A 12826-nucleotide genomic window follows, 5' to 3' on the forward strand; every position below is an offset into this window, starting at 1 on the left:
ATTTAGCAAATACCACCAGCAGTTTTGTACCATGACATGGCATTCATAAAGAGTTTAAAAAAAACAACCAGAAAACCAAACAAAAAAATGCATGCTGAACTTAAGCATGCGTCTGTGTGTGTTTACATCTGACTCCAACTGAGTGAGCCGTGGCAGATCTGAGCAGTGGCCCGGGCCAGCTGACTTGGACTTGTGGGCCTCCGGCTGTGGGGCTGTTTAACTGCAGTGTAGACATTCTGGTTCAGGCTGCAGCCCGGGCTTTAGAACCATGTGAATTGGGAGGGTCCCAGAGCTCAGGCCACAGTTTGAGTCAGAACATCTAAACCGCAATTAAACAGCCCCACAACCCATACCCCGAAAGCCTGAGTCAGCTGACATGGGCCAACTGCAGGTTTTTAATTGCAGTGTAGACATACCCTATGCATACAAGTTAAGTCATCAGGTTGATCCAATTAACAAACCTGTCTGGTGTAGTCAAACTATTCACTAGTGTCAGCATATCTGGAGTTGGTGTAGTTGAGAGCAGAATCTGACCCATCCTCTTTACTGTTTTTCTTTAAATAATGCTGGGCCTGATTTGCCTCTCACTAGTGACACTAATGATTTCAGGGGAGACGTTCCAGATTTACATTAGTATAACTGAGACCACAATGGTGCCCACTTACTCTCTTATTACAAGGAAAGTACTCGGCCTTTAAAGTGTTTGTAATTTAAACAGATTAATTTTAGTCAAGAATTTAAGTTTTTTAAGTGTCCTAGAAGTAGTAAGTAGAAAGCGCCTGTTTAAAACTATTAAAATACATCTAATCTCCCAATGAATTACAGGGCTTTCTTTGGGTTTCTCAGGGAAGGATGGTCTAGGGGATAGGGTACTGGACTGGAAGTCAGAAGACCTGGGCTCTGTTCCCTGTTCTGCCACTGGCCTGCTGTGTCTCCTTGGGCAAGTCTCTGTGCTTCTGTTTCTCCTTTGTCTTCATTTAGAATATAAAGGCAGGGACTGTCTCTCACTCTCCTTTGGGACCTCTGGGTGCTATGTAATGCAGCTACTCTAATAATAATAATATTTACCAGGTGCTCCTCTGCAATGCTGGCTCTGAGGCAAAGCTCCTTCATATACAGTGCTGATTTTATGCAATCTACCATGTTCTGCCCTGTCCCTCAGTGTTGGGAGATTTAGGAAGGTAGAGGGAGGTAGGGGAACTACACATGCCCAGCACGTTGCTTACATCACATGGGGCCACCACCCGAGTTTGACCTCCAAATGACCCTGATGTTGGAATGGCAACCCCAACTTCGATTAAATCATCTAAGTATGCAAGCAGCCACCACCACCTAGTCCAGAAAGAACTAGAAATAAGCCAAGTCATGGAGCCAGACATTTCATTGCTGTGATTAATGAGACCACAGTAGTTGATTATTATGTCGGCAGTCACTAGTACTGCTACAGAGTCCATTACTGTTAGTTGTACAGGCTGGGATAAACTGCCTGACAATTGATCGATCTCTCTCTCTCTCTCTCTCTCTCTCTCTCTAAAAGCTTTGAAAAGCATCTGAGCCTAAGAAAAACATCATAAAGTTACTGTGCTTTGTGATATACCCATGTACATTTTGATTTGACAAACAGTAGGTGGAACAGAGCTACTTACTTTACAGTGATGGATTTAAAATATCCCCAATCTGTTTCTTAGCAGCCGAACTCTAGCCTTGCTAAGTGGATTTGTTAAATATGAAATTCATCTCTCTCCTTTCCCCTTCCAGATTCAGAATCTAACCCCATCCCCCTCTTTCTGCCCTCATTCAGAATTTAATTAAAGCAGTTATCTGCTTCCAAAATGGCTAGTCCTCTTGCTGCCGTGCAGACCACATTGTAATGCTCCATGATGGTGCTAATAGGGCTGGTCATTTTGAACATCCTGTGGCCTCACAGCATAGACCACAGCATCTCTAAGCTTAAGTCACTGATAAAGCAAAACTGCTGCATCTCTAACTATATGCCTTGTTTTCAAGAAGGGGGTTAATATATCAACTATAGTTTCCCAGAAGTGCAAAACCACTACCTCACAAAATAGTTGTCATATATCAAAGTATTGAGAGGGTGTGGGCCTGGGCGCACTGGTTTCATATTAGTGTGGTTACAATAGTAAGAAACCAATTTTTTGTTTATAAAAGATCTGTCCCCAAAAAGGCTTCTATAATTGAGACTCTACTAAAGTATGTGATAAGTAACCACAAGTACGAAGAGTCATTATAAACCGAATTAGAGAGATAAAGTGGGTGAGGGAATATCTTTTATTACCTCACCTATCTTGTGTCTCTAATATCCTGGGACCAAAACGGCTACAAATACACTGCAAACCGAATAAGCACATTTAGAGTTTAAGAATTGTTTTGGTTTTTGACATAACCTGCCAGATTGGTACAAATAACCTTTTTACAGAACTAGGGACTGAACATGTAAGCACATTGTTAGAGAGATGTGTTCTAAACTTTTGGGCCAACAAACTGAAGAGAAGTCTAGCTAGGATCTTGGCAGCAACAGTTGGATGCACATCATTTATTTGAGTGTCCAAGTGCTCCCAAATTTCAATTAGGTGCCAGAAACCATAATTAGGGGATAGCTGGGACTCTGATGTGGTGATGATGAGAATAAGGAAAATCTTGGATATTCTGAATAATCAATAAAAGGTGTCATGCTGCCCTCATGAGAATTCACCCAGATTTGGCCAAATTATAGGCCTCTGAAAATCACCATTTGCAAAAGTTCAGTAGTGCTTGTTAGAAGCTTGCTGCTAACATTGCCAAACATTTTTTTTTCTCACGGTTTTTCACTGCAGCAAGAAAGAAATTTTTCAGTTTGTTTTGTGTCGACCTGAAACTAATTTTATTTGGGTTTTTTTTGGTTCAGCCACCAAACCAAAAAGCAGTTATCCACTTAGCTCTAGTCATTAAGAAGGGAAGCGGTAGTCTAATATGACTGCCCCTGAAACAACAGTCCACACAGATGTCTGCACACACGTGGTATTAGCAAAAATTTGCATTTGTATTCAACATCAAGCTTCTGCCTATGTAAATCAGGAAACGGTGTGTCTGGCTACCTATTTATAGGTACACTGAGTTCATTTACATCATTGCAGATGGCCCTATTGCATCCACCTTAAAGTAAAATGGTACAGGTTTTATTGTTTTAATTAAAATCTGTAACTGCATTTGAGATGTCTAGATAAGCATGCAGCAGGGAGGAAGCAAAAATGTTGAGCAACATCAGGATAGATGATCCTTTATAGGCATCAGACTGAAAGTGCTGTTGCTAACCATGACATCAGGACATTGTTCAGGGCAGAACAAGCTATAGAAGCACATGTGCCTTGTTTTCAAGAGCTCAGCACCCACGACTGGGGACAGAGTCCCAGAAGAGATCAGTGTTAGGCTCCTGATGTGCTGAGCTTTTTTGAAAAATCTGGTCATTCAATTTGGTGACTAAATGGTAGCTGAGCATTTTTCAATATCCAGACCACAGTGCCCATGATGCTGGCATCACAGTGGGTTGACTGGCAATTTTAATACAGCAACCAATGCTGGAAATTCTGAAGATCTTCTTATCCCAAATAACTAGATAATCTCTCCCCCAGCCTTTCTTTTGGCAAATGAGTTTCACTGTCCTTGCCAGTGATTATTATATAGTTATTGCACTACAGTTATGGCTTTTGCTTTAAAGATGCGGCTTCTATTATGGGATGTGCAGATAGTATTCAAATGCTGTTGGTACAGGTAGTTATAGTATCATGCCTCTGAACTTTTGCGTTCTCTTCTTGTAGGAGGTGAGCCCGACTTCCAATAACTAGTGTTCTCATATCTATGGGTAATAAGAGAATCCAGATAATACTCCATAATAGCATGTGTTAGGTGCATCAGCAAAAGTCAAACAAAAATTAACCGAATAATTTGTTTCTGGGAGAAACTTACTAATTTTCAAGCAGGCTCTGTTAATACGACTGGTAAGAGAACATGCAATTTATTGAAAGTACCTGTTTCCTAGAACTAAGCTGCAGTTTTTCTGAATACACCATTTCTCTAAACAAGCTTGACATTGTGAAAGTTAGTGCTAATCATCATTCACAATTTACCCTTCACAGCAAACTTTGCAGGAAAAATGGGTGGAGTTCCGATCGCTGCAATTACAGGAACAACGCTTGCTGCATGGTAAGTTTTGATTTCCTGTTAGGAAACCACAGTACGTTTCAAGACCGTCACAGCTTCTTCGGCAGAAATTCTATGTGCTCAGTCGAAAGCAGGTGTTTGCTTGGGTCTGATTTTCATTTGGCTTCTTTTTCCCTGTTAATGAGGGCATTTTGTGGAAAAACTGTTTCAGGGATTAATGAATGGGGATGTCTGTCTCCTTGGCTGGTGCAGAACAAAAGGTCATTTGTATGAATTCTAGAAAACAGAAGTTGGCATTGGTTACACACTTTTTCCTCCCTTCCTTTACTGACTGACCCAGGGAATGACCTTCATTCTGTTTATCTAGGGGGAAGCGATAGGTACACAGCTAATACACCTTCCTCTAAAGTATCAGTAATTGGCCACTGCCTGAGGCAGGACACTGGATTTGATAGATCAATGTTCTAAGCTGGCATGATAAATCCATGGGGCTCTTCCCCATCTTCCTGGCTGGAAAAAAGCTGATACCATGACAGTAAGGAAGAACAGAGAAATCTAGGGGAGACAAAATAAAACTGTTGACGTGCCTTGTGCAGCTCTCTTCAATTAGCCAAACATGTAGGCGTCAGTTGCCAGTAACATATCTCTCTAATGACACTTCGGGAAGTTCAGATTGCGAAGTTGTAGATTATCTTTGATACACAAACTTCCTGTGCTCTGGTTTTTACGTAATTTACATTGTATAATGTCACTGCTTTTATACCTTTTATACCTTTTATACCTTTTTTTTCTTAGGGGAGGTGAATGACAACAACTTTGACACCCTGGAATTGGAGTCCAATTTATTTGGTAGTGGTGCTTCATCAAGGCCTGCCTTCCCAATTAAGCCCCGATTCTCCAGTGAAAGCAGCTGTAAAAGCCAGCTGAGTTCAATGACAGTGGACAGTGAGGATAGCTTCTACCAGACCTATGTTTTTGAGGATTCTGCTCATGAGACTCTGAGCCGACAGTCGAGCACAGATGATGATTGCTTCTTTTCAAGGGACAATGACACTGCAGTAGGGAAATATTCACTGAGGAGGAACAGAAGCATCAGTCTGGCTAGCAGTGGATCAGTGTCGCCCTCATGGGATGGAGGCAGTTTTTCAAACATTTTTGGAACACTCCCACGGAAAAATAGGAGAGGAAGTGTCCGAAAGCAGCTTTTAAAATTCATTCCGGGTCTTCACCGAGCAGTTGAAGAGGAAGAAAGTCGTGTCTGACATCTTAAGTATCTTCTTCAGTAGCAAGGACTGTGTTAGTATCCATAGACAGAAACTGCAGCAGTAAAACCACATAGTGCCTGGGATTCATACTGACTCACCCAGCCACACCTTTTCCCCCGACATAACCTTACGACAGGACTGACATTATTTAAAGTGCTGTTTTTTTTTTCATTATTCTTGAACGCAGCTAGCACACTGTGAACCCAGCTTTGTTAGTACAGAACAGATTTTCAGGGACTAACTTTGGTATGTGGAAAAGCTTTGCAGCACCTTCTCATCGACCCTCGTGTTACCAATGTAGTCCACTCTGTGTGAGAGTTACAGCTATTTATTTCCTACGTTAGTGAGCCAAATATTATATTCTTCAAAGAACTTTATTAAAGGGCCTGCTGCTGCTGAAATCATTGGCAGAAGTCCCATCGTGAGCAGGATCAGGCCCCACATATACAAATGTGCACACCACAGAAGAACAAAACTGTGAAAAGAAGTGCAGTAACTAGAAGTCTGAAGGATTTACTTGTATGTTTGTTAACCTTGTTGCCTGAGCTGTGGCTCAGACTAGGGTATATTTGAGTTTCTGTAGCAGAGACTAGGGACTTTTATTTAAATGCAATTGTCTTTCCAGTCAGTAAGTTAGCGAGCACATTTCTCCAGTCAGTCATGCCCATAGGACAGCATGCACACGCTGCAGGGCCCGTAGCAGTAACTCCTAGGATATCATTGGGATTTTTCTTGTCTCTTCATGCTAATATTTTAATACACATCATAACCTATGGCCCACACTTTATCCTCATGGTTGAAATCATTGATATGTCATGGTAAGTTCTTACCGTCACAGGGAATTTGAAATCTACGGTCACTCACAAACTTACGTGATACCTCAGATAACAACCTAAAGCTTTTCTACTATGGCAGCTCATTCAGTACCATTGTCTGTTGTTTTCACACTAGACTGGCCACAATAGCTGAGTTACTGAGCTTTTAAAACACAGGGTGTGTGTTTCATTCATCTGGGTAGGGGGAACAAACTGGGGCCATTGAATGTAAATGAACTTGGGAGTCAAAACATTTCAGTTTTCTAAAAAGAACCGGTGGAGAAAAGCATAAAGGGTTATTGGCTTAAAAAATGGAGGGAGTATCTGAAATATGAGACAACTGCAGAGCCACACTCCTTGGACTATGATTGAGTATGTTTGGGGGAGGTATTCAACTGAGGTATGTTATTTGATCTGCAGCTGCACGGTAGTATAGAAAGAGAGAGGAAGTGGCTTTCTGGTGCTGCTGGTATCGGATTGACATTAGCTTCAGTAACATGAATTGACCTTGTACTTAGCAGCAGTGATGACAAAGATCATTGAAATGATGAACACCAAAGAAATATTGGACAGGTGTGTACAGAACAAAATAACATCCATTGCAGTAGTTTGGTACCAAAGGTTTTGGAACACATTTCAGTGGTTTGGAATGAAATGCCAGCAAAGGAGTCTTCCAGGGTGAACTGATAGAAAATAGAAAGAAAAGGAAAAATTGAATGGCAGCACAAGGTTCTGGAAAACTAGTGATATAGTCTGACTGCTTTTGTGTTTTCTCCGCTTCAAGACCCTGTTGTGACAGCTCAGGTGGGCCCGTTATCCCTGCTTATAGTGACATGTCTCTAACTCCTGTCACGTGTTTCTGAAATTCTAATCAGGCTTATTGAAAACATATTTCCCTGTACTGTGCATATATCAGGCTCAGTAACAAGTAATTTAAAGGTTATGCTTCTTCACTGTCACTAATTGAGATTGTTCAGTCAAAGAAGCATAGGAGAATTTCAGCAGTCTTGAGAAAATATTGATCAGCGAGCGATGACCTAAATACAGTACATCAAATGAATTCTCCTTCTTCGAGGTCCCATAGAAATAAGTCCATCCCTTCCTATGTCATTCTCATGGGATGTCCTGCAGTTACCAATAGGATTTTGTTTTGTTTCTGAATGGACTGCAAGATTTCAGTCTCACTTTCGAAAACTCCTTACAAATCAGTGTCAGGGGAGTGTGCCTTTTAGGATTCAAACCCCATAAACAAACTTGCACTCTTAAGGACTTCATGGAATTCTATCTACAGTATTTTGGTGTATTGCTGCGGAAACAAAAGGGTCAGCAATTGTCTAGGTTTTTTTAGGATTAAAGATTTCTGTAGTTTATGGAATGAAGATGGAAGGGATAGTTTACCCAAGATTATAGGAAATTATTTAATCAGTTTGGATATAGAATGGGAAGGAAAGGAGACACTTTATGTATATATCAGGTATTATATGTGCATAACACTTTTATAATAGATAAAGCACAAATTAAGTCCTCTAAACTGCAACAAAACTTTTCAAAACATAGCATAGATGGAAGAAGTGTTAATATAATTATCTTTAAGAATATCTTTTGTTTTACATGACTCACTTGGTTTTAACTGACAAAAAAAGAGCATTAAGAGGTAGTTTATACTTCAGACATTTCTCTAACAAGATTTCAACTGTGTTTAAAACATCAAAGTCAAACCAGCAACTTTCACCACCACAAACAAACAAAAAGTCAAAGAAATATCCTCCATTGTACCCAATATTCCTTTAGTTGATAAATTTGTTTCAAAGGCACATCTTCCAAGGTGATTTAGCCACCCAACGCTTGTTAAACCAACAAGAGCTGTGAACCAACATTTCAAATAGTTTTTATATTTTTTTCTAAGAGGATTAAAAAAATTGTAGTACAGCAATTCTCCATGTGAAGTTGAGGGAAGGGAAACATTATATGAACATGGGGGAAGCTTTATTGCTCTGTTTATTATGGGAAGCACATTCTTTTGTTTATTCAGTTTAACATATATGTTTATTATTATGCTAAAAATTGAACATGTGCTTTAACCCCCTAAATTCCCATGTCTCTGGTGGTTCAAAGTCCAACCCTTGATCCAGCTGAGCTCTGAATTTCCTGGCTGGCCCTTAACCTGAGCAAAACCAAACCTCTTGATTCAAATAACCCCACACCTGGATCCAATCTAATGTTTGCATCTGGAGTCCATTTCTGAGTCAACACAGTAAATCACAGGCAAAAAGTTAAGATACATTGCATGTATTTTCAGACATTGCTTTCTTGTTTTGTTTTTGTTTTTCGCCCACAGTTATTTTTAGATGCAATGTCACTAGGATGCCTTCTGGGAAAAATTAGATGCTTAGATGTCCAAGTGAAAGTCACTGTGGGCCCAGTGATGCTCTAGTGAAGGCTGGATTGAAAATCATGCCCATAATACCACTCTGAGAACATATAGGGCCTGACACTTCAACCTAGATCCCAAATTTTCAGGTGCAATTTTGCAAATGCAAATAATTGGACCCACATCTTGCACATGGTAGCACCTAGACATCTAACAATCCAACATATAGGTGCAAATATGCAGGCAGAGTTATTTGTGCATGCAAAATTGCACCTGCCAAGTTAGAAGCCATCTCTGAAAATCAGGCCTTTTAAGTATAGGAAGTTCCTAATGCAGGATTTTCACTTAAAGTAAATATTTTCTTTCTTAGCATGTCTACCGTACATGTAGAGTGGAATCCTGGCCCTACTGAAGTACATTGATTTCAAGAGGACCAGGATTTCACCCTATTTAGGAACAGGAATTCCATAGCTGGGTTAAAATTTTACTCACAAGTAAAAAGTGCCATTTTATATTAAAACTATAGAATATTGTTGCAGGAAAGGGGCCTCTGATTTGTGCTGAAGTACACACAAATTGGAAGGTAATGAATATGCAACTGATATGTGCAAAGGTGGGCTTTGCATAAGATAATTTGTGGGTACATGGATCAGGGGCCCTTCGAACATATGACCCTGTGTAGCTAAATCCTTTCTCCCCTTTAAGGGATTTACCTACGTCCTTGGTGGTTATATATCAGAGCAATGAAATTGGTTGGAGTCAGTCTTTTAATTTGGGCTTGATCAGTTTAACAGAACATATGGATTTGAATTCTGTGCTGCGCTTTAACAGCAGCGAGGAACTAGAGATAGGCCAGAACCACAAATTTCAGATCCAAATGTGGATTTCAAGTCCTTCAGAGTTTGAGAGGTTGTTCCACATGGAGCAACCAAACCTTCATCAGACCTCCTTCTCCCCAAGGTTTGAGAGTGTTTGGAGCCAGGGTTTTGGTCTCAGACCATCTCCACAAACAACAGATGTTCTCAGACTTTCCTGTTGGACCTGAAGGTGAAAGTTTGTACCCTTGCATCATCAATAATGTGAGTAGCTAAAGGCTGACTGTGTGCACTTGGTAAGAACCCCCTCATAAGCCAACGTGATGAGATATTGGTTAAGTGCCAAGTTATTAACCAACCAGCCAGGGAATTCAGCTGGTCAGGCGAGGATGGTTAAAAGAGAGACAGGAGGGAGAGGGGAAGGCAGGGCAAAGGAGTCCATTATCTCAGAGAGGTGAGATCTCTCTCTCCCTCCTGCACTTTGCCTTGGTATTAGGTAAAGACCTGAGGAAAAGTCTTATGCTGTGGAGAACAAATGTTTATAAAGCACTTGGTGTTGAACTTGCTACTGGTGTGCATGAGGACTATTTGCAGTAAGGATCCAGGATAAGGGAACCCTGCCCTATGACAATAAACAGGCATTTTATTTGTGTTGAGTCAAATGCAACCTCAAAGTCTAAACTGTAGCTCTTTGTATTGAAAGAACATAGACTAGATAGTAAACTCATGGAAATTGTTTAAAATAAATATATTTTTGTCTCTCTTTTTCCAGAATTCTTTTATAAATAATATTTTGAATGAAAATATCATTTTGACTGTATTTACAAAGACCAGAATGGTGTGGACTAGCGGTGTGTGTGTGTGTGTGTGTGTGTGTGTGTGTGTGTGTGTGTGTGAAGGAGAGACTTGGTGTTTTGCATAAGCATTATGTCAGCATGATAATTAAAAAAAAAAGTCTATTTAAAATATTCTATAGATATAAACATTAAAGTCCAAATCCTCTACTGCTGTAAACTGGCATATCTCTATGGCCCATAGTATTTATGTGCATTTGAATGTGAACTAAGCAAGGTTAATTGTACGTGTCTTTTAGCTGCAACAGAGGAGATGTTATTGTGCAGGCTTAACTATCGTCTACCTTTTATGTAGTCAACCTAAGCCTTATGGAGGAAATCCAATATGCTGAAGAAAGAAAATTCTGTTACAAATGTCCAAGCATATAGTGAGAAAACTTTGGTTATTATTTTTACCACAATCTGACACTTACACCAAGCTCTTCAGGGCCACAAGATGTGCAGCTGATCAAAAACAGGATGTGGGTGATAGATTCATGTGAGGCTGCCTATGTGTTCGCTGAAGATCAAAGATGGCTTGACAATTGTAAGAAAAAAGAGTCTATGTGTAACCTAAATATCATCTAAAACAAAGAAAATAAGGATGTTTTCTAGACTACGTTTCTCTATTTAGAATGCATTTTAGACCATGTCTTGCACCTGCACACACCGAAATGGCTCTTTGCACTGAATAACAGGGGGTAGGTGCATGAAGACCATGACCTGGGAACATGGCCGGGGTACACAAACTCATGAACAAAGAAAGGAGCAGCCTATGATCGCTACTGCCCTTGTACTCTGCAGTACTTGCCACACAGCAACTGGCTGTTGCTCAGTTGCTCAGGATTCAGCCCCATACACATATAAGTGCAGCCTCTATACATGGGCTGTGAGCTCTTTATGAGGCTGTCCCTATTCATGGGCAACCCTGTATTGCTATTTATTGTTTATTCCCACACAAACATAAATGTACATGGCATCTGGAAGGAGTGTGTAGCCTATATTATGTAAGTGATGTGCCAGTAGAATACATTACTGAAATTATTATAAGCATAACACACGTCTATAATGGACTATTCCCCAGGACACAGGGAAAGGCAACCTCCTATTGAGCCCCTTGGCATTCCCCAGCACTCGGAGTTAGATTGGGCATCGTTCTGTGGAGTGTGTACCATGTACCTGCCTCTCTCCTGCACAGGGCTGGGCACAGTGCCAGTCCTTGCACTCCAGGCTTGTACCTCCCGTAGCACCAGTTTTCCCATAGGGGCAGGACAGGGAGGGGTCAAGGCAGAGCTATGGCCTGCTCCCCTTTGCAGCAGCTAGCAGAGTTGTCCTTGTACAGTCTGGCCTCTCAGAAAACCTCAATGTACTGTACAATCCCCACATCTCATCTATTAAAAATGTGGCTGTTAAAATTGCTGTCCTACCTCATTGACGTGGCCACATCACCCCACACTTTGAATCTCTCCTTGGGATCCCTCCCCATTCCTCTTGACCCTTCACTTCAAGGGCTTGCATAGTTCTTCCTCTCTACCTCTCTGGTCTTTCTCCTTGACTCCTCCCACTCCTTTTGCTCCACTAGCGATGCTATCCTTAACACCCAAATCATCTGTTCCCTCTACAAGCCTCTCTATGCTGACCCCTATGCATGGAATTCCCTTCCTGACCTAGCTCGCAGAGACAATAAGCATTGAGCCCCTCAGTGTCATCACTTTTCAGTGTGCAACCATACTTTAAGCTGAGGTCACTCCCGAGATAGAAGTTAAAGATCCCGTGGTATGTGTTTTAAAAGAGGAGGGAACGACACAAGTAAATTTGCAAACATTCCTCTCCTTCCTAATGTGTCTGACTAATCTGTAAATAAATGATTGCTGAGCGAATAATGGGTGCTTTGTTGACCTACAAGGTAACTATATTTCCAGAGTGAGTTTAAGTGATCTGGCATATCTTGAATATGAAAGAATCTATATTAAATGGCATTCTGTTCTCAACTCTGGGTGTTGTCACATCAGTGTGGGTAAGGTCCAGTCCAGGGACTTTTTCAAGATTAATTAATGTTCTGCAAGAAATGTTACAACTTCTATATGTGCAACTCTGTTACTTGGTACTGACAATGACTGATGACTTGCATTTATAGTATACACAGTAGTGACTTTCATTCACTAGGATCCTAAAGCATTTAACAAAATGATCGATATACCATACATCATATAGGAATCACATCAGCCACTACTGAAGTACAGTCACCTCTGGGTGGGATACAGACATTGTCAACAGTGCCTAGCAACCAATTAGACATCAGTGTAGGATAGGAAGTGAAACCTGCCTGATTTATTCTATTTAAACTGAGGAGAAAAAGGTAGAAAGTATAATAATCACCCAAACTGGTATTAGCTTGGTTCACTAGAGCTAACTGGCAAAAAGTATCATGAGATCATGGTGGCGAAATCCTTGGTTTTAAGTTTTATTTGGGGGCGGGGCGGGGGAGGGGGAAAGCCTCCAGCAGCACTGTGCCCCCTAACACTATTCATATGGACTCGGAGAACAGAACGCCACTGTACCCTTACTA

General features: G+C 40.9%; 1 protein-coding gene across 1 annotated transcript in view; it reads left to right on the forward strand.

Annotated features, from left to right (window-relative positions):
• Window positions 1–9540, forward strand: part of CYTIP (cytohesin 1 interacting protein) — a 29266-nt gene extending 19726 nt beyond the window's left edge. The window contains exons 7-8 of the mRNA XM_054043273.1: window positions 4134–4200; window positions 4954–9540. Of these exons, the coding sequence (XP_053899248.1) occupies window positions 4134–4200; window positions 4954–5420 (534 nt within the window). The 3' untranslated portion in view covers window positions 5421–9540. The remainder of the gene's footprint in view (window positions 1–4133; window positions 4201–4953) is intronic.
• The last annotated feature ends 3286 nt before the right edge of the window (window positions 9541–12826 follow it).

The sequence above is a fragment of the Malaclemys terrapin genome, chromosome 11, assembly GCF_027887155.1.
Source record: "Malaclemys terrapin pileata isolate rMalTer1 chromosome 11, rMalTer1.hap1, whole genome shotgun sequence".
Lineage (NCBI taxonomy): Eukaryota > Metazoa > Chordata > Testudines > Emydidae > Malaclemys > Malaclemys terrapin.